The sequence below is a fragment of the Scardinius erythrophthalmus genome (assembly GCF_964197995.2).
Source record: "Scardinius erythrophthalmus genome assembly, chromosome: 10".
NCBI lineage: Eukaryota > Metazoa > Chordata > Actinopteri > Cypriniformes > Leuciscidae > Scardinius > Scardinius erythrophthalmus.
In genome coordinates, this window is record NC_138230.1 from 39,667,349 (window position 1) to 39,694,219 (window position 26,871).

The following is a 26,871-nucleotide window of genomic DNA, read 5'->3' on the forward strand; positions in this document are numbered from 1 at the left end:
GTTCATGCCTTGAAAAAATAAAATAAAAAAATAATAATGATTCAAAGCTATAGCTATATAAATTCAACACTCAGGTACTAGGTAAAATTATATATATAAAGTTAACTTTCAAAACGTCAACGCATTGTGAGGATACAGCCTCACTTTCTGTACGGGGTCCTCTAATTTATGAACATGTTATAGCAGGTTTGGTGTATCAAAAACTTTTGACAGGCATGGTTTCGATATGATCTGAGGCAAATTCGGGAATTAAATCGCTGAAAGCTGTCGGGGGGGGGGGGGGGGGGGGGTTCTGCAAAATTCAAAATAGCGAGTAATGTAGTCAGGCAGAAATTTAAACCCTCAGGTCCACAATTTCATTTCTACACAATGTAGTTCAAAAGTTAGCTACAAATTTAACTTGAACTGTTGGTGGCGCTAGAGGGCATGAGAGACTGACACCAACATTGCATTGAGATTAATTATATCCGCATTGGCAAATTTCACACCTTTTTAGCATATACTTCTAGAGGCTGCAATAGACTCCCAGCCAGAAGAATAATAACCTTCGGTGCTTGGACTTGGCCCCTAATAAATAAATGCAAAAAAGGCACAGGGGCCTTGTATATGCCTGCATTTGGAACAACAGAAATAGACCGTGTGGACGGACACAGTATCTTAAAACCCAGAGTCCAGCTGGATTATCAATACTACATATATCCTGGCTGAATTCTATGTCAGATTTTAAGAGCACAGAGATCCACTCTCAGCTCCCACAGGGCTCGACTCAGGACAGGGCTCTAATTAACAGCGGTGCTGCTTCACACCGGAAAACGTGGGGGTGCACAAGAGAGCCTTTACGGTCCCTTGAGCTGAACCCGATTTCACACATTAATGAGGATTGTGACTGATTCAGGCTGCAGCAGTAATTGGTGCCCAATGGGAAGTTGTGCATTCAGGTGCTTCTGCTTTGGCCGTACTGTCGCTTGCTGCACATTCAGCAAGAACGCTAGCAGCAAAGTCACAATACAAAAACATGCTTGCTTCATGGGATGATCTTAGCTGCCGATGCCATTGATTAGATAACAGCGATGTGCAAAGCAACACTTTCAAAATAAAGTATTTGGTTGGTTTCCTGAATAACTAGTCCACTAATCTGACTTTTAGTTGAAACGTAATGGAAGTAGCTATTATTTTTCTTCATATTGTGACGTATATTTAAAGGTAGGTTAGGCAATATTTTTAAGGGGGGGGAGGGGGGGGGGAGTTGTATTCCCATGCTAAACATGGACAAAGTTTTAAAAATTAAGTTGTACGTTTGAAGGAGTATTTTTGTTCCAAAAATACTCCATCCGGTTTGTCACAAGTTTCGTAAATTTTTTTTCGAGTATGGGCATGTGTGACGTCAGATGTGGTGGAATTTCCTTATATGGGTCCTAAGGGCACTTCTCACGGAAGAGCGCACGCGCACACGTAGACCAGAACAGAGACATTCACTGACCAGAGCGAGAGAGCGAAATGTCACCAAAGTGTGTTTTTGGTTGCCAGGGCAAGACAACCCTGCACAGATTACCAAAAAAAAAAAAAAAAAACAGCATTAAGGGACCAGTGGATGGAGTTTATTTTTACAGAGCATCAACAGAGTTGTGCAAGTGTTTTTTTTTTTTTTTTCTTCCCTGCATTTCGAAGATTCTTGTTTTATAAACAAAGCCCAGATCGACGGATTTGCAGATCGTCTGATGCTTAAGGATCGAGCAGTCACAATGATAAAGGTTCGCGGTCGTGCGTTGGAACGGTGAGTAAAACTGCTTCAAATGTCTCTGTGTGTTGTTAGCTCGGCGCGTTAGCACATCTTTAGCTTCGCCCACACGGCCCGCCTCCAGTCGCTCGTTTTTTTCCGGAAAGACTCGGTACAGCCTATCTTTCTTTTATAAATATAATAAAACTAAAGACTTTTTGGAGATATGAAGGATGCAATACTACTCTATAGGTACTCTAGATTAACAGGAGATTGAGTGAAAATGAGCAAACCCCCCCCCCCCCCCCCCCCTAATAAAAATACTTTTTGTTATTCTGGTTGAAACTCTCTTCACATCCTGATAGCAACCAATAATAGAAGTGGTCTATATATATATATATTTTTTTTTTTTAAACACTTTTTAATATAATAAAATATATATAAAATAAAAAAGAATAAGAAATAAAATACTGCTGCAAAGTTCTCCACTAAATAAAATACTCTCAGTCTCAAACCAATATCACATAATAAATTTAATGAAAAATATAAATAAATAACTATGATTACAGTGCAGCATTACCAATCCCAGCTTGTAGGCCTGCTCATATTTAAAAATTAAGACTGGGAAAAAAAATGAACTTTAATTGCACAATTTGCTGTAATTAATTGCAATTCCTCCAAGCTTGTAATTATCAATAATTAAACTTTGAATCACCTAATTAAATGAAACACCGGGGAAAAAAAGGAACAGAAAATAGCCCTATATTAAAATAATATTAAACATATATATCAATGTATTATTATTTTTCAACCGAAAGCCCTGTACCGAAACGGTCCGGTACGAATACACGTACCGTTACACCCCTAATATATATATATATATATATATATATATATATATATATATATATATATATTTTTTTTTTTTTTTTTTTTTTTTTTTTTTACATATATCTTCTGAGGATCTCCACCCAACTTTGGACTCTGTTGTTTACCTTTAATATTATAGTAATGTGCAAGTAAGGGCTCACTATGTAGATTACAGTCTTAGCAAAGATAATTTTTTTATCCTTAAGAAAGACAGGGTCACAATTTGATCAGTAAACCACTGTTAAAAAAAAAAAAAAAAATTGTTTAATTTTCTCCCCCCTCTGCTGTACCGAACTATACCGAACCCTGAGGTCAAAACCGAGGAATGTACCGAACTGTCAGTTTTGTGTACCGTTACACCCCTAGTTCACGGCATGTCATATCCATAATTGCAAGATGGCAACCCGTGATGTTCTACCGATCTGTTCACAGACTCATTATTATTGTAATGTTATGTGCTTTGAGACAAGAGGCTTTAACACCGTCTCACGTGACGCTTTGCAGACTTTCTGGCTGTGAGCGTTCATGTGTTTTGTTGGAGGAGTGGCTTTACAGACACTCTGAAGGGAGGATGGGATCTTATGATTTCAAAGCTAGCTTGGTATAGCTCGCCTCTCCGAAATTGCCAACCCTACCTTTAATTGAAACCGATTATGTAGGGTGGAGCTTGGTCTAACCATTTGTTGTTGATTGGATGGAGGCAGATCAATATCAATATTAGTTCATAGTGTTTTGAAATTATGACTGCAGTAAAAAAAAAAAAGTGTTTTACAACTAGCCAGACTGGTTCTTGCTGCTCAAAGATGAAGGCATATGTCCATTTGGTCTGAATCTGAGAGTGTTTGCGACTGCAGTCTGTTCTAAAAAGCTCGGTGTGAAACCCAAACAAATCCTGGTCCAAACAAGTCCTCCTGCCAAAGATGGTGGGTATGGTGTTCTGATTCAGAGTATGGAGTGTTGTACAGCGACAGCTTGAGGTGTGTGGGTCTTATACTTCCCAAACCCAAGCTTGTTGAACAAGCATGACCGGGAATGAGAGCCTCATTCAAAGCAGATTGCTCTGCATACTACGAGAGCCAAAGACGGATTCAAATTTTCTTCTCAGAGGTACAAAAACATCTTATTTTAGGATTTCTTTTTTGTAACAGCTGATTTCCAAAGGCAGTGGTGGGTATGATTAAATGTAATGATTAAATTAATAGCGGTAATACACCAGCTAATGTGCGATTTCTACCTCAGAGGCAGAGAACATTTACAGCTAGACATTATAATAGCACAATTGCACGGTGCTGTTTGCGACTCTAATTTTAAAGACACTGCAGGATAAGTAATAACAGTCGAAGAACTCTTGCTATGGTGCAGAAGCGAAGAAGAAGACCCAAATCCTTGCATGGGGATGCGAAGAAGAAATGGACCTCAAAGAAAGCTAGATAAAACCCCCCATGTGAGTCAGACCTCTGGAGTAAGGCTCTCTGTATACAGACCAAAACCCTACAGGGTTCCATCAACCTCTCTCTCTCCTTTTATCTGTCTTTCTTCCTCTGTGACTTTGCCCAAAGTCTTCAAAGTGAATAGTAGAGAACAACCGCAATGAACATAACCGCATTCCCTCTGAATTTCAGAGAGGCTGGTTTTTCACCTGGCCGTGTGTTTAAAATATGTGCATGTATGTTGGTGCAGTGCACGTATACTGCATCAGTTAGCGCTCTGTGTGAGCCGCAGCAAAGCGTCGTGACTTTAATGATTAACGACGGTTCTCCGTCAGGCCCCTGCACACCGCCCAAACCTCTGTCATGATACCAAAAATAGACAAAGTGCAGCGCCACGTTTAATGACAACCTCTTCTGATCGATGCTCCTCTCATGCATGGAAGCAGCACAAAGACAAGTCTTTCAAGCAGACAGCTTCACAGCATGGGGAGGAGGCTTTTTGAAGATTTGGACAGCCCTTTTTCCTCCCACCGAGCACGAAAACAGTGATGGACAGACGCTCTGTTGCCATTGAGCACCGTCTATGGCAGACCTAAGGATGGATGGAGAGAACGTGAAGGAGTAGGAGCTGTCATGTTTTTTTTTTTTTTTAATAGCTCGTGTTTTTCTCAAAAGTACTTTTGAGGAGGCATTGGAAGCTTGAAAGTCCTCTTGTAGTTGGAGATTGTTTGAATTGAATGATTCGCAATGAGATATAATAGGTTGAAGAAAATATGGCACAAAAGCAGCATGGGCCAATGAATTTCTCAAAACGAATCAACACGAGAAAATCCAGTGGCATTTACTAGGCTTACTCAGGTCATGTGTGCCAAATCAATAATTAAACTGCAAGTTCCATTTGAGTTGGAACTGATGAGCCGATCTTTGTTGCATTGACAATATATTGATGAGAATGCATCACAAGTTCACCTTGTTCCTACTACAGCCAGTAGTAGGAGCTAGTTCCGCATGTTTTCAACCCACCCATAGGGGGATCTCATGATAAAACGGCCTCTTTTCAGCTTCGAGTCAACTAGTAGCCTAGTTGTATAATTTATTCTGATACTGACCTCTTTAACCGGTAGGCGTGGCTTGGGAGTGACCTCGTAGAGCAGCGAAGCAAGTGCATTCTGGGAGTTGTTGTCTTTCATCCACATGAGCCAAAAATACATTTTCTGGCTTTTCTCAGTGTAGAAGGCACCAACTTCTAAAATAATTTCACATTTCTACTATATAAATGACCCAATATAAATACACATTCATCTTTCCAGCAGTGAAATATCCCTTTAAATCAACAAAGGGCTACTGGACTTTGAAATAGAGAGATTGACATAGAAAATTAAAGAATTCAAAGGAATATTCCGGTTTCGGTACAAAGTAAAACTGACAACAATTGATGCAAAATGTTGATAACTACAAATATTACTTTCAGCTTGTCCCTGCTTATAAGCAAATTTGGTATACAGTGAAACACTTGAAGAGTGAGACACAATTACATTTAAATGTATGCATTTGGCAGATGCTTTTATCCAAAGCGACTTACATTGCATTTCAAGCTACACATTTACATTCTTATCAGTTCTTGCTTTTTCTGGGAATTGAACCCATGCCCTTGGCGTTGCAAGCGCCAACGCTCTACTGTTTGAGCTACAGGAAAGCAATTGAAATGAATGGAGCCATTTTGTAAACATTAAAATGCTCACCCTTTCAAAAGTATAGCCACAAGATGTAAACAATAAGATTACACTTTCTGCTCTTGGGAACCGTCAACTGGCTAGCTTCCTGAAATCACACCAGACACCTCAAGATTAAGGCAGATCAGTCTTAAGTCACAGATCAGATTAACCAACCAATTAAAGCTTCCTCAAACATTACAATCCCTGAAAGTCAGCTCTGAGAGAATGAGAAACAAATCTGAAGAACAGAATGAGAACAAGTCAGTGTTCTCTAGGGATTTTTCATTTTCCAAGACTACCTGCAGCTTTGTGCTTGGAAGAGCTTATTTTCTTAGATGCACGGGCTGTTGCTTTCGAGCAATTTTACATGGATGTAGGGTATTTAACTATGTAATTACATATTAAGTCTACACAATGAAGTGAAATTATACTTCTGTCTCTGAACACACCGTCAATGAGGCCAAGAAATGGAGAGGGATAAAAGGATCATGATCCTAGACTATTAACTTTGAAGATCTACTACCATCTCTGAACAAACGTTGAGTGTTTGATGTTAGAATTAGCACAATAAGCTGAAAGATGAGGATATCTGGATGTAGGTCACGTAATTAGGGATAATGTCATAAACAGAGTAGTTTTACATACATGTGACATGTTTTCACTTCTATAATTTATTTGTCTCTTACAGAATTTAGAGTGGTAATCTAAAAAAAAAAAAAGGTAAGTCAGCAGTGCATAGAAATACAAAGTTAAACCTGACTTAAATAGGCCTTTCAGCATGGTACACAATCCTTAAAGGTGAATCACGACGGCAACAAAGCAAATATATATATTTTATAAAATAAAATCTATTTATCTCACATATATATATTATATATAATTGAATGTTTATTAAATTATATTAAATAAATGTCTATCTGATCAAGCCCTAGAGTTTATTTAATTAAATCTGATAAAGTGGGAAAATTTACCAAAGCAATGGAAGCATTTTGGAGAAAAAATCTTCCAATACCACAAGTGAATTGACGTTGGTTTACCCTAAATCGAATTAAGTAAAATAGATCTAATTTCTGTACAAGACTTACATTGCCTGGTGAGTGTAAAAGGAAATAGCAAAAGTCAAAAGCAGGTCAAAGTAAGGATTACAACACCCAGCTGAAAGGTGTAAGAGACAACAGCAGCGACCCTCATCTTAACCTACTGGCTCTCTTGGTCAAGGGAAACCATGTGTGGACAGAAGGCCGGGGAAAGCTGAACTCAGATCGCAGAGGCTCCTTCCTTCGTCCGCCCCTGCAGTTCAGATCAGCAGCGGAACCAGAACTGAGAAGACTCCTCCATCCATCATGATGACACTGCCACTGTTAACAAAATCTCTAACAACAAAACTTCAGCTTCGCCTCGGGCATTGCCCAGCTCCACATAATATACACATATACAGTAAACACAGCTTCACAAATACCACCTGCAGATAGGCTTTCAATGACCACACAAATACTCGAAATAAAAGTTTTTATAACAATATTCATGTATGGCATAATCTGCATACCTGCAGAATTGCTAAAATTGACAGATTACTACAGAATTTATAGCTTGATACCGTTAGGCTTAATATATTGAAATATTTATTTAATTTAATCATTAAATCTTTCAATATTTATTTAAATATATATTAAATAATTATTATATATTATAAAAATCAAATCATTATGAATGATTTCGCTACAAATGCAATACATTTGACCAAATATACAGTAAGTCCCATTCCATTACAACCAGCACAGGAAATGCATGCATATATTCCATGTGGGCTTAAAAATTGGAACTCACACACAAAATCAGCTGTCCTTCCCATAACGCTGTGCTAAATGTGTGTCCCCAAGTTGTTAGTTTTGCAGAAACTCTGGGAGGCTACTAACAGTTTGTGAGTCTCTCTTGGCACAAGCACACACAGAAGCACAATTATTATTCAGAGAGGAGTGAGTTATATTGATTCAAAGTCTCATGTCCAAATAGAGAGACAGAAAGCGACTATGAGAGTGTGTGGGCACTGAAGTTAATAAAACTAGTCCGACTAGCATAGCCTTCATTCCATCTTCTTTCCTTTTGTAATGGCAGTTGTGTCGCTAAAGTCAGCTATCTCTAGCAGAGAAAGTGCCAGTCATTATATGAAGCTATAACAGTACCATGGGAAAATGATTTTTTGCACAGGTGGTGAAGGCACCCTGCTATCTCTAACAAGAGCTAAGCATGGGAAGAACTTTTTGCACTGAAATTCTTTGAGATTTTTGTCAGATGACATTCAATATCGTTTAACCTGCTGGCCTAAATCTATTTCTATAATGATGCTGAAGTAGGTGTGGGCGATATGGGGAAAAATATACTATTATTATTATTTTTTTCAGGAAGTATCATGATCCACAATCTTTTCACAATTCTTTTTCATGTTGGTTTTTAAGACTATTTTGCAAGTCACTGAGCAATACAGCCAAACTAATTTCCCAGTTTTAAACATGTAGCCTTACAAGGTAACACAAAATAAGCCAACTAATATGATTAATATTCTTTTGGTTTCTCATAAATGACAAATTTAATGAAAATACAGGTATCAGTAAATATCGACATCAGACTCGTTCTGAAAAAAGTGGTATGCCTAATTTATAATTTGGCAATGATAACAATTTTGTCATGCTACACTGCTAACAGTTTATCACCAGGAAAAGTTACAAAATTTGTTGGAATATATATATTGTTATGCTAATAGATATGGTAGCAATGCTACCAGCCAGTTAGGGCCAACATGACTTATCTACTACCAATCAACTATTTGTACAATAACCGTTAGTTTCAGCCCTAACACTACTCCTTTACTCCACTGTCTACAACCTGAAACATCACAATTACCAAAGAAGTATTTTAAGAATTCAGAGAAACACACCCAGATGAATTCACAGTAATAGAGTCTAATTATGTCTTTCATGCTTCATATAACCTCTGTTATATTTCACCTTGTACTCATTAGCCTTTCCGTATGTCAATGATGTACCAGTCAGTGTGTTAGAATGCCAGCTGGGAAGAAGAAAAAATACAGTGTAGTCAAAATTCAAAGAAAGAAACAATATTTCCCTCAGACTAACAGGAAATTGAAACACAAAAAGCCACAACTCATACAATGACCCAAGCTGGCTTCTCTGCATGTAATTCAGCAAAGCAGCAGCAGTCTACTATATTTCTGATAACAAATAGCAGGGGTTTTCAACAGACTTCAGGGACCACCAAACCAGTTACTCTGCCAACTCAAGGACAAGTTGAATAAGAGCTACATTTTCACAGCAACTCTTTAAAAACAAAAAGCAAATAATAAATAAAAAAAATAAAAAAAGTTTAAAAGTGTTAGCATCAGCATTAGCTAAAACTATCATTCTGAGGTTGTAATCGTCACCAGCTGGAGTGCCCTTGCGAGCCACCAGAGGGCACTCCACAGACACAAAGTTCAGTGCTCTTTCTGTTATTTCTGAGCTTAAACGGACACGAGAATTCAAAATTAATCAGAATGCCCGTCTCGGTGAATATTATCATAAAGACAGTTGGTTATGCAGGGGTTCTCCTGCATTGACATTTTTTTGCCGGCCGCTAAAGCGAATTTTTGGTGCCGCCAAAGCGTTATTTGATCGATGAGTGATGTAGAATTGAATGACTGCTGCGCTTGACAGGGAACATATAAGAACGAGCAGAGAGAGAGAGCCCCGGCCGCGCACCGTCTCACCGTCTTCAAACAACACGAGCGCTGACTTGCTCTCTCTCCCTCAAAATCAACTGAAGTGATAGTAAAAGGTCGGAAGACCGAAGTTTCACATGGAGCATTCAGAGATTACCCGGTGTTTATGACCTTTGCCTGTTTTCGACTACGATTGTGGATTACCCTTTCAATAAAACTGCATTTGGATCCTCAACCTTCTTGTCTCGGAGCAGTTTGTGACAGAAGACTTCGCCACCAATGGATCCAGCAGTGCAAATCATTTGTTTGCGGAAAGGTAATCGGTCCCTTGAGGACCACATCCAGGACTTCATTGCACATAAACATTGCAAACATTGCAATTTAACATTGCAAATTTATCTGGCGTTCTTGACTATGCTCTCGTTGACTTTTGTTACGGACTCAATGATTATTACTAGACTAAGCTTATCCGTGAAGGTCCTCGAGGGTCCCTCATTGAATTTTTGGATTATGCCCTGCTTTTGTGTGGTTCCTCTTTTACAGTTGGTGAGGTTGAAAAAGTTTTTTTGGAGAGGGGTACCACACACCAAGATCCAGTGCCCACGGAGCCCACCACGGTCACCAGCATCTCCAGCCATAATGGTCGCTAGTCCTGTGGTTCCAGTACCTTCCCGTCCTGAGGTTTCTACACCAGAGATTCTTCACGTCATGCCTGCCGAGCCTGAGCTTCTTCACGTCATGCCTGCCAAGCCTGAGCTTCTTCACGTCATGCCTGCCGAGCCTGAACTTCTTCACGTCATGCCTGCCGAGCCTGAACTTCTTCACGTCATGCCTGCCAAGCCTGAGCTTCTTCACGTCATTCCTGCCGAGCCTGAGCTTCTTCACGTCATGTCTGCCGCACCTGAGTCAGTTCTGGAAAAGACAGCACTCATCATAGTCGCCACGGCGATATTGAGTGTGTGCGCAGTACCCACATCGGATCCAGCCCGTGAATCCTTCGCCAAGATGGCCGCAGCTGTTCCAGAGTCCTCAGACAAGATGGCCGCCTCCACGCTTGTGTCTTCGGACAAGATGGCCGCCGTCACGCCTGTGTCTTCAGACAAGATGGCAGCCTCTACACCTGTGTCTTCGGATGAAATGGCCGCCTCTACGCCTGTGTCTTCGGACGAGATGGCCGCCTCTACGCCTGTGTCTTCGGACGAGATGCCCGCCTCTACGCCTGTCTCTACAACGATGTCTTCAGACAAGATGGCCGCCTCTCCTCCTGAATCATCGGATCCACCCTGGCCCCTTGAACCATCAGATCCACCCTGGCCCCCTGAACCGTCGGATGTTCATGTACACTCATTCATTCCCTACAAAGTATGATTTAGTATGACACTCATTCATTCCCTACAGGGAATGATTTAGTGTCATACTGCAATTCCAAGCATTCTCCTGGTTTTCTTTATCTTGGTTTTCAATCTTCTGTCCGGTTTTCTCGGTTTCCTCTGTTTTTGTTTGTGTCCCCTTTGTCCCTGTTATTGTTTGGACAGATTACCCGGTGTTAATGACCTTTGCCTGTTTTCGACTACAATTGTGGATTACCCTTTCAATAAAACTGCATTTGGATCCTCAACCTTCGTGTCTCGGAGCAGTTTGTGACAAAGGTAGTCTCAGCCTCTGGCTAGAATTACCTAATTCCAGAGAATCATATAATGTAGTAATGTAAGTATGAGAAAGTTTAAAATAAGAAATGTTCACATTGTGAGACATTGTCATATTTGTGAGATATAAAGTCACATTGTGAGTGATATATTTTTGTCAAAATCACAAAAATACCACTGTGAGAAAAAAATGCAATTGTGGGATATTATTTCTCGTAATTGCGCCTTAGACTCTGTTTACACCTTGTATTAAGATGTGTTTTGGTCGATCAGATCACAAGTAGACAAGGGAGACACTTACACCTGGTGTTTTAATCCGTCTCTTTTGTCCACTTTTAACCACTTCTGTCCTGATTTCTTCAAAGGGAGGGTCTATGGACGGGTAAATGTATGGACTTTTTCAAATCTTTCGATCTAATGGACGAAATAAGTTAATGCAATTTACATATGAATGTGGATGAAAAAACATATGGAGAGCATCAGCTTTCATTTCTGCTCTGATAGCCGCAAGACTGCGCTGAACTTGATGAGTGTGTGTTAGAAATCAGGAATGGTGAGAGAACATTGTGCTTGGTGTGATTTTTTGTCTTCAAACTAAACTTGGGTCCTCAGCCAACAAAGTTTAAATCCCGTCTGGCTAGCACGCTTCCCAAAATGTTATGCATTACGTCAGTAGGCAGAGAGTAGGCGGTCTTTTGTGGCAGTTTGAACACATTCGACCACATGAGCGTCTAAACTACGAAAGCAAAATGTGTTTTCGACTACCTCTGGAAGTGGTCAAAAGTGGACAAGCTAATACGCGTTTACACCTGTATTTAGTGTGAGATAAAAAAAAAGTAACACTGTGGGATACAGTCACAATTCTGAAATAAAGTCACGTTGTGAAAAATAAAGTTGCAATTGTGAGATATAAAATCACAAAATAGAAACTCTGGACAAAGAGAAAGACTACAAACTAAAACCACTGAGAAAAGACAGAGCTAATGAGCTGTCAGACATTATTAAATTCCTCCTACAAACACCTCTGTACATGCCAGTATGTTTCTATTAACTCCAGCAATTGAATTAATTAAATTCAGTGTTGGCATTCACTACACATACTGTATGTATGCTGTTTAAAAACATAGACACAGCCGAAAACATTCAACTTTCACTATTTATGTGAAACCTCCACAAATGCACAACGCACAAGACGCTTAAAAAAAAACAAAAAAAAAAACATTAATGCTTGTAGTCAAGCGTGATTATATCAACATTAACTCAAGTGTTCTAGATAATGCAGCATGGCGATCTGGGTTCTGCCTGCAAGCTGATATTTCATTCTGCATGAAACTAGATCAACATCACACACATACAACCACACCAATTAGCCTATATTAGCTACAACCCTAGCATAAACAACACATGATATGCTGTAACAGTGTGTGGACTTTGTCAACCCCATTTCGAGGCTGTCGCACTTGGTATTTAGGCTTACACACAGGAGAAAAAGCTCCATGTTCACATGGGCTTTGAGCATAGGGATTGTCTTCTCTGATCTAGAGATGAGCTAGAAATACCTAAGCCTGAAGACAACTAAATAATTAGTCCATATTAGCCTTCGGATAACATGCCTGTAATTAAATAATTTGCACACCAAGGGATGGTGACAGTTCACCAAAACAAATTTTGTGGTGGGTTTTCATCACCCATCTAAACAAATTGAATTAATTGCAGTTCAACATATGAAGGCCCAATTTTGTCTTTCACATGTTCTGGAATGGTGGAAGTGGAACGGTTTTAAAAAGATAGTTTGTATAAAAGGCAAATGTGAATATTTTTGAATATTCACAACAAGAACATTGGTACACTTGTTGGTACACTTTGCTCTAGTAACTCTTTCAACATTAGATGGGTTACTAAGGTAAAGTAAAATGAGTATTTGGCTGGTCAGTGGTCATGTGATTTCAATATGGTGGCTACCATGAGAAGACCTGCTCCATGTAAAAATAAAAAGCTTTTATTAGGTGATAGATATGACACACATACAATATCTCATGTCTTGATTTCATGTGAGTATATATTATTTTAATCATATTTTCAAAAGTAATTCATTACAAATGAAACTTTAATGAGGGAAAACTTAGAGTGCATTCTATTCCACAGATTCCAGCAGATTTCTATGGAAGCTTGTTTCCGCCACGGAATAAAAAAGAAATATAAATGTGTGACTTTATCTCACAATTATAACTTTTGCAAGTTTATATCTTGCAATTCAAACTTTATTTCGAGTTTATGTCACAATTCTGATTTTTTTCTCAGAATTCTGACATATAAACTCGCAATTGCGAGTTGAAGTCTTAATTTATTCCGTGGCGGAAACAAGCTACCATAGATTTCCCCTTACAAAAAAAAAAATTGAACAAACATGCAGAATCCTAGTGGATCTAATTATTATACGTGTATATATTATTACATTATTTAGTAGTTAGGAGACATCCTGTATATGCCTGTGTGCTGTGATGTTCTGCATTTATTTTATTTTTTTTATGATTTTGAATCATTTGAAATAACTGTGCGGGAAGCTACATATCCTCTATTCCAGAGTGGCCTAATTATGGTAAAAAAAATATTCCAATATTCACCTAAAAATACTGTCAACATCTTTCCAGAGAAGAACTCTCCATGCTTGAAATTGGCTGGTGTCAGTAATGTCAGCTTTGAGGAGAAGGCTGTTTAATGCGGGCACAGGAGAAGCCTGCATCTCTGTGACAGGCACATTGGCAGTGTCCTTCTGTCTGGCACAGCCAATCAGCATGCTGACTCAAGGGAGGAGAGAACTCAGTGTGGCTTTAGCTGAGAGGCACTAGAGCGAGCCAGGAAAAGCCAGACTGAAGCACGCACGCTCATACACATCCTCTCATTCTCACTTTCCCATTCTAGTAGCTTCTTTTTAGGCACCAATACACACTCTCCCTCTCTATTTCTCTCAGTCGGAACACACAAACAGAAAGAATGTGTCTATATGCAACATTTTGAGAATTAAATCTAAGAATGACGTTGATCGCCTGCATGGGTCAGATAACCTGTCTGTTTTATAATTATTATTTGTTATTATTTTTTCATTAATTAACAACGCCCACACTCCCTGCAATGAACTGTCCTCTACTTCAATCCTCATCCTCAAATCCGAAGCTTAATGCGTCACATATCAAAAACACAAGACGACGCCAGCAAAAGTGACAAGTGACAGATTTGCGATGTATATGCAAATTTATATGTGGCCACCTGGCGTGATACTATGTTACTATACCTACTGAATACAGAGCCTACTGAACATTTGTGCAGCCTACAAACAAGAGCTCAATAAACAACTTAATATCGAGGAGCCTAACCTATATTATAGACACTACATGTCTTACTTTGTCCATTCTCCAACAAATAATCCAAAACGAACCCTGAACCCTCGCAAACAAATTAACATGCAGAAAGAAACACTGAGAGAACTCCATTACTAAAATATACAGACAAGCAGAATGATTCAAACAGTCCCAGTGCTGTACAAAATACCAGCACTCAAGGAACACTGCTCAGTCAAATCAAATCCAAGAATCAGAATCCCTTGTATAATAAACTCCAAAATGTTCTGACTGGCTATGATTTTGTACTTGTCACTACAGAAGCTTATCGAGTCACAGCCAGTAAGGACACAGTGTGTAAGAGAAAGTAGCACACATGCCTCCCCGGTCCTCACCCTATATCAGCAGGACCAAACAGGGCAGCCAAGGGGAGTCAGTGATTACCATTTTATCACAAACAATTATCCTCATTGGAGGCAGTTCCAAATGCTTTAAAGTTACTTTCCCTTTTGTAATTAGAGGCAAATAATTAAAATATAAAGTGAGCTCTCTAAATCAAATCAAGCTGAAAGTGAAACACTTTGTTTGTGATCCAAAACGAGCCCATGGTTACCCAATCAAACAAAGTAGCTTGTAAAGCAGCTTAATTGATTTTAATGAAACAGGCTGTAAAAGGAACAGCCAGCAGCAGGTCAAATATAAGCCTGGCTTACCTTGGCGAACGTCTCTTGGTGCTATAGCGATGCCGTTCTTTGAATGCAGTTGTGTTACACAACAGTCGTCGGGTGGGGATTGCAACACGCTCGCGCTGGGGTCTAAGGAGTGGTTGTGGGGTGCAGTGGGCAGCAGGGACACCGGAGGGGCCGTGTTGGGACACACGCAACCCGTCTGGGAAATACTGCAGCTCTCGGCATCCCAGCCTGAGCCGACGTGCAAGCATTCCTCGAACCATCGGCACAGGACTCCACATGTAAACTGACTCGAATTCTCATTATTAATGAGCAGAACCTCTACGAGCCTGAAGTCCAGAGTTTCCGCCGACAAGGGGGTCTGGCCCTCGGACATCCCATCTTCGCTGTCTCTGCTGGGGCGTGCGGTCAAACACAGCTGCACAAAGTTCTTATCAAATTGCAGGAAGGTGTGGGGTCCTGGGACCATGCAGAGCTCAACGGCCTCAGGGTCCGAAGGGAAGGTGGGCTGGTCTGGGGGGCCACAGGTCTGGTTTGAGAGGTAGTGGTCCAGGGGCAACACCAGCGGGGAAAAAGCTAAACAGGCGCCGGCATGGCGATTGAAGCGGAAATAGAGCGAGTACTTGGTGGGGTCAGGGTTCTCCACAGTCCAGGAGCATCCGGATGCCAGAGCCGACGGGCTGGGAAAGAGGTCCCTGAGCGAAAAGGAGCCGTATAAAACCCCAGCCACCAGAGAGGAGCAGGGGGCAGCCTGACCCAGCGGCTCCACAGCCCAGGCCAGTGCAAAAAGGGATGACAGCACAGACAGACAGAGATGACCAGCAGTGTTCATCCTATGTCATTTGTCCTGCGGGGGAAGAAAGACGTAGAGATGAGTGATCTTTAAGTTCAAATACAATATTAAATCAGATCATCGGTTTAGTTTTGCCCATTACTTGGCTATTGTATAGTCTAAGGCTATAAAAGTAACATTGTAAAGTGATCAAATACAAAACTTTTCACAGTTTGAAAGCAGCTGAAAAGTAATAGTTTTTGGAATTCTATTCGTGACCTTTCATCATTACACAATTTCAAAAACCACCTTAAAATATGTTTTTGATTCTTGTTTCCCTGACCCCTGATTTTATGATCTGATTCTTGTTTTGCATGTTATGTTATCTACCTCAGTTTATTACATTACCTGTCTCAGTTTATCCATATTGTTTCTCTGTCAGATGTAATGTTTATTTGTATAATATTGTAAAGCAACCTTGAGTTTGCAAGAAAGGCACTATATAAAATAAACATATTTTTATTAGTATTATTAAATAACCCAGACAGACAGAAGGAAACTAAGATGTTTTATTATTTAGGCATTCCTTACAGTATGTTGCTTATTTCAGGTTTTGATTAAAGGCAGTGGCTATTTACATTTAGAAACTGGCATTTACAATGACTGTAATAGTGTTAAATCCTGTTTGCACATACAGAAAATAGAAATAAAGGCATCTTGTTTATACTAAGTGCAAATAGCATTGCATGTTATTTACACAGTGTAAACGGAAGAAATGTGCTGTTTGTGCTAAAATGAAAATCTCCCAGCAATGGTAGGTGGATTTAGTGAAATAAACATGGCCACATTGCAAATATTTGGATGTATACTATGCATATGCAATTACTGTATATTACTTTATTTTAAGGAAGTGCACCGATAACTGATGAGGATACTCTATGCACAAAGCAAAGTTGATTATTTTCATTATCGATTATTATCAATTAGTCGTCACAGCCCTAAATACTACAATAATCTGCTTTGTGTGAAACAGTATGTGTTGATAAAACAAAAGAGAAAGAGAGTTCTGAAAGAGAGGATGCAAGAAGGGCAACACAATGTTATTTGAATATTAGATTCATTAACAGATTTACATCACTAATCCTCTTTAATCTGCTCTGCAGAGTGGCATAAACAAATGGAACGACAACAGAAAAACCAAGACAGGAGAAACAGAGCGAGATGAAGAGCAACGGTCGTGTCACATATCGGGCCATTTAAGCTCTCTGACAGCATTAATGAAGCGGAAAGTTTTCCTATAAATCAGCCCCTTCGGTCTTGATTCCCGTCTGCCAGAGCTCCTCACGCCAGCCTTTATCCTCAGCTGCGTTTCCGAGCCCTAATTCAGCCTCTCCTGAGCCACCGCTCACTTCTCATTCAGTCGGCCCACCCCTCTGGCACCGGTCCCTTTGTCTTAATTACATGTGGTTAGTGGGTCACATTACTGGCATACAGTTGGCTGCGGTGGGACGTGCTTCATTTGGAGGGCCTTCTGGTTTCCGTACACTCCCACCAATAGGTGGAAATCTCTGACTTTCTCCCTCCTTTCTGGCTTTTTGTCATTCTGTCTCACCCTTCCTCTCCTCCTTCCCACTCAGAGCAGACTTGTAAATCATTTCAGGGCTGCGTGTTCTCTCTGTGAAGGTCGCAATCCTATTCAAAAAGACACAAAACGGACACGCATACTTTTCTCCGATGTCTGAAATCCCTGACGGATGTACCGAAAAGACTGATGACTCTTCTGTGGAGGGTTTAGCCTCTCAACTAATCTCCCACACTTTCATTTGCGTGCGCACACACACACAAACACGCATCGCTAGTTTCCCACTGTGACATTTACATGTCTTTGAGTTTTTGTTCAACAGGATGTGGCACATGCCGCCCATTTTTTTTTTTTTTTATCTGTTTGATAATTCTTTATCCATTGATTCAAAATACATAAGAATGCAAATTCACACATAGAATGACTTGAACACACCTCTTCTATGAATAGTCTGTCTTTAATTATTGAGTTAAAGGGGTCATGAACTGGCTTTATATATATACAGTATATATATATTGTTGTCTGAGGTCAACTTATGATGTTCGCTTGGTTTTTACTTTCAAAAACGTTAAAATGAATAAGTAATAGGCTATTTTCTACCCTGGTTTTGAGCCTAGCTCCAGAAACGCTCGGTTTTTATGGGCGTGCCGCATTGAAGACTTGGAAGTAAACGCCCACTGCTATGATTGGATAACAGTTTTACATATTATAATGAGTTTAATTTAATGCGCGGATCGGTGGGCGGAGCTAAATAGGCAGTGTTGAAGTAGGCGTTGATCTTCTTCTGCGAAGGCGGTGTTTGATACCCTTTGACGTCATAGATCCCCACTTTGAAAAACCTGTCGTTCGCTGTGCCTGGTGTCAATAATAGCTTTTATTGGACTGACAAGGAAGCTTTCAGTTCTGAAACTTATAGGATATTCTTATAGTATGATGATATTTATATGTCAAAAGTTCAAGGAAAATTAGATTTCTCCGTTCATCACCCCTGTAAAATTGATTTTGATAATTGTGTTGGGTATGAAGTCAAAAATGTCAAGGTGATACAAAGGTCCTGATATCACAAGGAAGACAAACAAAAGCTTCATTAAAAGAATCATAAAGAAAAACCTAGTTTGCCAATATATTTATTATTATTATTTCGATAAAAACAATATTTAAATAAAACCATTTCACTGCTTATCCATGTTTAAAACCAACAACAATGATATCACAGAAACCCTCATGATTGTTTGTCAAGGTAAATAAGTCTCTTCCTACTGCTAGGCCATACAGCTGTAAGCAAGATATGCAGCTGCATAAATATACATACATAAATCCCATAGCTGATCTAGGCAGGTGCAGCTGGGGGAGGTGGAGGGTTTCAGAGGAACTGTGAAAGAGCACTTCAGGACTGGCCTACAGCAAACACTGAACCAGACTACTTAAATGATGATCAAGCAATCTCATTGGCTTCAGGATCAGCAGAGCTCAATCAGCTTGTGTCATGTGGTAATGATGTGATTGCTTGTAAGTAACGATTAAGATAACTTGACACTTATACGATCATTAAAACATTGAACCTTATGAAACGAACATCAATGCCAAGAATATATATCTAAGGCAGGGGTGCCCAACCCTGCTCCTGCCGATCGACTGTCCTGCACAGTTCATCTCCAACCCTAATCAAACACACCTGCCTTTAATTTTCAAGCGATCCTGAAGACGCTAATTGGTTGCTTCAGGTGTGTTTGATTAGGGTTGGAGATAAACTGTGCAGGCCAGTCGATCGGCAGGACCAGGGTTGGACTTGGTATATGTGTTTTAAAAGAGATTTTTCCTTTTTAAATGAGAGTATTTTTCCTTTTCTTTATCATGTCTTTGACACATTTTGTTGAGGACGCAGCCTTTCATGCTTATTTTGAGTTTACCTTTGATAGAGCATCAAAAGTTTAATATATAAAGATAAAACACATTTGTCTAGTCAAGCATCTGTTGTGATGTTATGAATATTCCAATGCATCCCAAAAGCACATTATCTCAGTGTATGAGGTGTGCTGGAATAAGTCACCAGCAGTGAAGCGAGTTAAATGGAGCTACGAATTGGCTCTGGAGAGGGGCCTTTAGACAAGGCAGATGAAAACATGAGAGTTTAAAGTGGATACATCTTTCATATGACAAGAGCTTCCTGACTCAAGCTTATTACAAGATGGCTGGAATAAAGGGTTTACATGAACAAAATGGCACAAACAAATTATTCTACCAAGAAATAAATAAATAGATGAACTGGCACAAAGAAACGAGTCACACTCCATTTCACAAGTGCTTATCGCTTCTCTTGTGTCTCATATTTTTGGAAAATGCTTATCTGATCGTGTGTTTGCTTATTTAGTTATTGATTTATTTTGTGAGTTTTTTTTTTTTTTTTTTTGGCACTGGCTATTTTAAACTGCAGGGAGCAGACATACCATATCTGAATGTTTGTATACATGTGACACTAATCTGATTGTGTTCCCCTCCCTGAATCATATGAACAAATCCTTTCAAATCCGATTTGCTTTACTTTCATACTGTATGTGGTCCTGGATTGGATACATTTCTGATTGGAGTCAAAACTGTCACACTAAAATTCTGTTTTATGTTTGTTGAACATAAAACAGCACTGTTCATTCATTCAGTGCCAACAGCACCTTAAAAAAAAATCCAAGAGAACCAGAGATAGCAAAATAACACTTAATTGATATTGGGGTATATGATTCATTTAGGCAAAACTTATTTAACAACATAGCTGTGTTAGGACATTAGTTTTGCACCAGCGCCAACTTTAATGTTGAGAAATGTGAGAACAATTCAAGAGGCCCAAAAGCCCTGGAGGATTAATGTAGGATAAATGCATAAATGTACATTACACAATGTATAAATAATGTACACATACAAACACATATGTACAGCGTCATGTGTCCATGCATTGGGAAATAGCACTAATATAATTCATTCAGCTCTTTTTAAGGCAGCTGTTTGTTTAAACTTATCATGTATACAGGTCACTGACAAACATGAATGAGAACCTTCAAAGCAAAAAGGTCAATATGAACACAGCCACCATTTTTCAAACATATATGTGTACTTTATTCCTGTGATGACTGTACCACCTTGATACATTTTCATGTACTCGATTACTTATATAAAAGAATACTTACTTTTTAAATATAATTTGTTCATTAAGTACACCAGTGAGCAGCTGTCAGTAAAAACAGAAGAGCATCCCTCACTAGCACAAAGAAATCAAACACTAAACCGCCTCTGAGAACAGAAGCTTGAAAGAAGGTGGGAAAGACATAGAAGGTCAGGCAAACACTGTGTAAGGAGCATGTCTGGAAATAATAGGTTCTGAGATGAAACTGAAACAGTAATGAAAGACAGTGCAGACATGGGGCCCTATCTTACACCCGGCGCAATGCAGCGCCAAGAGCGACGCAAGTGTTTTTTGCCAGTTTCAGTCCGACGCAGTTATCATTTTCACGTCCTGCGCCACATTATTTAAATAGCAAATGCAATGTTCGTTCTTTCCACTATCAAATTTCGTCATGTAAATAGAAAATCTGCCATGGCGTGAGTGCAACTGGCATTTAAAGGGAATGGGAGATGAGACTCTGATTGGTTTAACGCACGTTTGTGCCATTTTGTAAATTCCAAAACACACCCATTACTCATTAAGAGGATAGGGACAACCCTTTTAGACCATGCGCCTGGCGCGCCGACCATTTTTCCCATCGTTAAACTAGCAAAAGTGGATTCAGACTTGCCCCAAGTGAACTTGGCCATGCGCTTTAGACCATGCGCTTAGATCGTTAAAATAGGGCCCATAGGGATCTTTCGAGATGATTTTTGTCAACTTTATCATTTTGTATCTCTGCTTAAAAAACACAAACTTTGGGTGTGACATATTTAAAGGCCTGTCCTATTTAAAATAGCCAATGGACTTTAGTTACATCACAGCCATGATTTGTTACTTGCTGGATGGTTGCAAGGGGTGGGGCATTCACATTCAAGAGATATTTTTTATTGGACAAAAATCTCTATATGCAGAATGAGTCATCAATATTTTGTTCCATTTTCCTGGAAGTCAAAGGCTTTAAAATGCACACATCTGCTAAAACTGAATTGTATATTTGTTAAAAGCCAACGTTTAGGAGCACACTAGCATACAGATGACCTCAAAACTAATAGACAAGGACTAAAGCCACAAAACTCTCATTTTGATTTCCATAGGCCTTTAATATGAAGAGACTACTGTAAGCAAGAAAAGTAATTACTGTGGTGCTTCCAAAAATGTGCCTTCTTTTGTTTGATCTGCTCACCAGCCTGACATAGCAACACTGAATCAGCCAATGGCGTGGCTTTGGGGGTGGGGCTATCAGTATATCCAACCAATGACATAATTCTGAGAAAACGGTAAAAAAAAAAAAAACATTATTTTTGTACATTTTCATTTGCTGATGCTAGTGGTCCAAAAAGTTTACACTTCGCCTTTAAAGAACATAAGTTAATCTTGACCTCTCACTTAGCTTATTCACATTTAAAAAGCCAGAATACTAACAAATGCAGTGTAAAGATAAAGAAGAAAATGAAAAGTCCAGAATGGCTTGCTAAATATTTTTAGTCAATTACTCATCTTGTGAAATAACTCATACTTGTGGTCGGCTTGAACATTGTTAAATGACATCAAAGCTGCTCTTGCCACAAAAGCAAAGCTTTGTAGTACTGTGTTCAGGTCAGGTAGGCCAGCTCCTTGAGACCACATCCCCAGGGTGTAAAATCATACACTGACACACACCCTAATCAACCAATTACATAATTTTCCGGCTGAACGAGCCATGTTTCATAACAGATGGAAGCAGCACCTTGACATTTGTAGATCCTTCTTCAGTGTGCGTGCTCAAGATCCATCTGAGTATTTGATTGATGGATACAAGGATTCTCAGGCAACCTTGGGGTCCCCTGGCTGTTCAGAGGGTATCAAAGGCCCAGTAGTGGCTCCTAAAGCAAGCTAATGCAATGCTATAATGACCTTTCAGATGCAGGAGAGCAGGCTGAATATTCAAGAATAGCAAGGTCAGGTTAAGGGCACATATGTTGCCTTTGGATATGATGTCCAAGAGTCTAAGCAAGACTCCATATGAGGTTTGAAGGACAAAATGTACTTGAGTATGGCGGACTTTGGAGAGGTGAAGAGAAAATACCAGATGTTTGGTGATTTCCCATCAGGAAAAGGAGGATGTGTGTTGGAGAGTGTGAATAATTTTTCTTCAGCAACATGACTTGATTGGTTATCTTAAGTACTAAATGACTAAATTTCTCTTTAAATAACAGCATTGATTGGGTGTTCTAGAGTTCTTCTACTGGACTCGAAAGTCCTAAATGTGAAGATTTCACATTTAACATACTAATCTATTGCATTATCAATAGGGACTGCAACTGAATTCACAATTAACAGCCAACTATTCTGCAGTCCCTCTACAGTATATCAATGGGAACCACATTGGTAAACAGTATTCTCACTCCTATTCTCATTTTCAGGCCAATTTATAATTCACAATCATGACATTCAAGCACTTAGCATATTTATTATAATTTTCAGTTTATGCATTCTCTGGGAATTGAACCCATGGCCTTGGCGCTTCTAGTGCCATCCTTTACTTTTTCAGCAACAGGAAAGCATCTTCTTACAACTTGCCTGAATTCTGAACACATCTAAACATTTTCAACCAATATCTTTAGTGTATGCCATTCTAATTTTAACAGAGTGATGCACGATTATTTGAGCTGCCAAGTTTTTGTTCAGTCAGTTTCAGATTTACCCACCACTAAACATTACGTTTAAAAAACAAAAACAATTATTGTAGAAATCAGTTAAACAGCCCCTGTGGGCAGATTGAGCTACAGTCCAGACCAGAGTTTATGTCAATAATCATAAGCATGGCTCTGTGAGACTAAATGCCTTGCAAATTAGTATTAAGTTTTGTGAATCAACCTTCCAGTTCACAGAATGCCATACCACAGATTGACCCCAACATGTTCACATTATTAGCCCAGAGCATAAACCAACAACCCACAGAGTCAAGCAAGTCTTTCCCAGCACTCAGTCTCAGTAATCAGAACTAATGCATTCTAAATGTATTAAGGAATTAGAGTTTAAAGGTCAAATACATCAGCTAGGAGGTCTGTCTTCACCTAAAGTGTCAGGGTCAGTGTCGATCTGCTGGCCTAGTAAAACCCTGACCCATTTCAGCAGCCCTAAGCGTGAAAGCCCTCAGCTTTGAGACACTGTGCAGAAAAACTGAATGTTCTGCTTCACTAACCAGGATACCTAGTGAGAGACCTGACCCTCATTTCTGTTTCATCAGGTTCTGTGTATACCGCTCGGGGATGGGATTAGGAATGAGAGATACCAACTTTCTCTCAGGCCACGATGCCCCATAACTCCAGTAGTACAAGTACTGTAGTAGATAGCTCTGGGGGGAGGGGGTGTTCTTTTTTTTTGCTTTAGTCTTCCATCACGTTACCAAAGTCAGCGTCATCTCATTGCCAATGTCATTTTATTGAGACTAGCAAAAATAGATACACATTATTTTCACAAATATCATCAATCATGATCATCACTTGCTACTATCAGAGGAGTACAAAGCTACATGATGCGAACACACAAAGTATTGAAAATTCGAATACATTACACTTAACTACAAACACATATCCAAACCCATTTCATGCTTTCACTGATCAAATCATCCACTCCAAACACAACTAAAGTTTATGCTGTGGTATCGCTATAGTAATATTAATCTGAGTCTTCACATCCTCATCCTTTGGAAGTGTATACAAAGAGAATTTGCTTTTGCAGTGCAGAAAACAGCAACTTTCTACAACTACAGTGTAATAAAATAGAAATAGAAATTATTTGCAGGCAGTCAATGAAGACCATAGGTTGGCAATATACACATTTGTTGCATTGTTAAATTGGTATGTTACGGAAATTGAGTCTTCTGGGAGACAATAACTATATTCGTCTTTAGAACTTTAACATTCACACACAGCTTTATTGCACACAACATGAAAGGTACAGTAACATTCAAAAAACACAAATACTATTGCCCAATTGTCTATTAATACTTCTAAAGTGCACTAGATACTAGAAATCCCCCCCCATCGTGACTCTAGGATAAGCCCTCGATGTCCACCCCGGATCCCGAGGACAAGTACATGAGCTCTCTGAAGAAGACCCCATAGGAGAGAAGCTCAGCTCTCTCTCTCGTCAACAAGGTCATGTGGACCGCATGGTGGAAGATTAAATTACATTTTCTGTGGAGTGGATGCAGCGCCGTGGCTATTTTACTCAGACCCCCAAGGCCTCTCGCAGAGCGTCCCGTGGTCAGGGGCTGGCTAACATCGAACCTCTCTTTCATTGACATGCTTACACTCCCCATTAGACCTGCCCTGCTTTAGTCATTGATTTATTCATCCACACTGCAGGGGGCTAATAAGCAGCAAAAGCAGAAAGAACAGGGTTTAATTTTCCAGGGACAAAGGAGATATTGAGGCAATTACAACGGTGGGAAAGACAGGGTACGCGTTAAGCCTTGAAGGTCACCAATTGCCGCCTAAATGACAGGAGAGAAAAAGACACCACTTCAATGGAATTATCATGATGCATCACACAAAAAACGGCTGAAAATGGCATGTGGGTGATGCATTATCTTGCCGCGCCGTGTGGCATCTTCTGATATGAATATCCACATCGGGCTGAATTGATTGAGACTGGCTGATAACCGATCAATGGCCTGCAACACGGCAGGAAGTTATCGGCACGATAAGCCTTTTGTGATCTCTCTTAAGGATGGCAGTAGATACTGTAAACGTTAACAGTGAATAAACGTTAACGTTAACAAAAAAAAGCTCATACTTAAAGTCATATAAAATCAAAAAAGTTCTTGAATGCATGTTTCTGATTTTATTGTGAGTGTTTCATGCTTGTTTGTCTCCCTTTTTAATGCTTTATTGCAGTTATGGATTCAAACTCTCTATCTCTACCTCCATACACTCATATGTTTAGTATGATTGGCTAAAAACCAATTATTTTGACCAAGATAATCGTTATTGTGACAGGCCTAACCCAAAGAGACTTGCATGGCATTGGGCCAAGTGTGGCACACAAGTCCTAATAAAATAAAGTCAAAACATTGGTGGCTGCAGTATAGGTCATGAAGCCCACCCTATCCAAGTAATCGAATGGGACGTGACTCAAACTTAAAAAATCCAATTACACAATGTCCAAATGACATCATTGGCACGAGATGTCAACAGCCAGTTCTGGAGCATTTTGGCTTAATTTTACTACAGTGGAAGAAAGTGGAGACACTTTATCTTTTTTTACAGTCTATGCATTTACATTTAAAATACAATAATAATAATAATCAGTTCATGCATTCCCTCGGAACTGAACCCATAACGTAATGGTCAACTTTTTGAGCTATCTGTACAGGAAAGCATGCCCAAGTTCTCAAAATAGCAAGTTTTGTTTCCAGCTGAAGATGGTTTGCTGGTCTTAGATGGTTTAAATTGGTCTCCAAGCCCATCAACGCTGGTTTTCTGATGTTCTCCCAGCCTAACAATCAGACCCCAAACTCCTCCAAAACCATGGCTGGGAGACCATCAAAGACCAGCAAACCAGCTTAGGCGGGTTTAAGGGCTGACTCTACTTCAGTGCACACTTTCCACAAACCCTCAATTCCCGATAGATAAAATCAAATCCTCTCCAACTTTTTTGCTTTGAATATCATTTTTACTTGGAAATGTTATATTACAGAAATAAAACATTCACACAGACAATGTTTTCCACTCAATGCAATACAGCGTACTTGAGAAAAATAAGACATCTTCAAATAAAAAGCAAACAAACTTTCCAGACAGCATTTACAGTAACAAGTGAGTGAAAGGCGAAGTTAGATAAATAAATAAATAAATGGAGCAAGATGGGAAAAATATAAAATTAGACATGAGAGAAGTAGTAACCATGGCAACATCACTGAGAGTTTTATATCAGTTGAGTTTGAGGGCTGAGGGCTTTTGAGGGCTTTTTGCAGTTGTTTTCGCCCAACAGGTTTCTCCAGAGACCCTTAAAGAGCATTCCTGAACACAGAACAAATGCTCTACACAGAAACACAGAGAGCAGCTTCAATGAAACATTATTCACACATGACTTTAAAGGATTCTGGTGACCGATAAAAACAAGCTGCAAAGTAACATGACAATGATCTGAGTAGGGCTAAGTATCGCCAACTACACAAGCATAACGTACAAATGATGATACATATTCGTATAAATATGTGGGTGTTTATGTATAAAAAAAATTACGTTGGTC

At 39.5% G+C, this 26,871-nt stretch overlaps 1 protein-coding gene across 9 annotated transcripts in view; it reads right to left on the reverse strand.

Moving 5' to 3' along the window:
- The window catches only part of adgrb2 (adhesion G protein-coupled receptor B2), a 306,144-nt gene that overhangs the window by 226,992 nt on the left and 52,281 nt on the right, over positions 1–26,871 (reverse strand). For all 9 annotated transcript variants that reach the window (XM_081376690.1, XM_081376692.1, XM_081376691.1 and 6 more), the window contains one exon: positions 15,145–15,967. In XM_081376690.1, coding sequence (XP_081232816.1) covers positions 15,145–15,952 — 808 coding nt within the window. In that variant the 5' untranslated portion in view covers positions 15,953–15,967. The remainder of the gene's footprint in view (positions 1–15,144; positions 15,968–26,871) is intronic.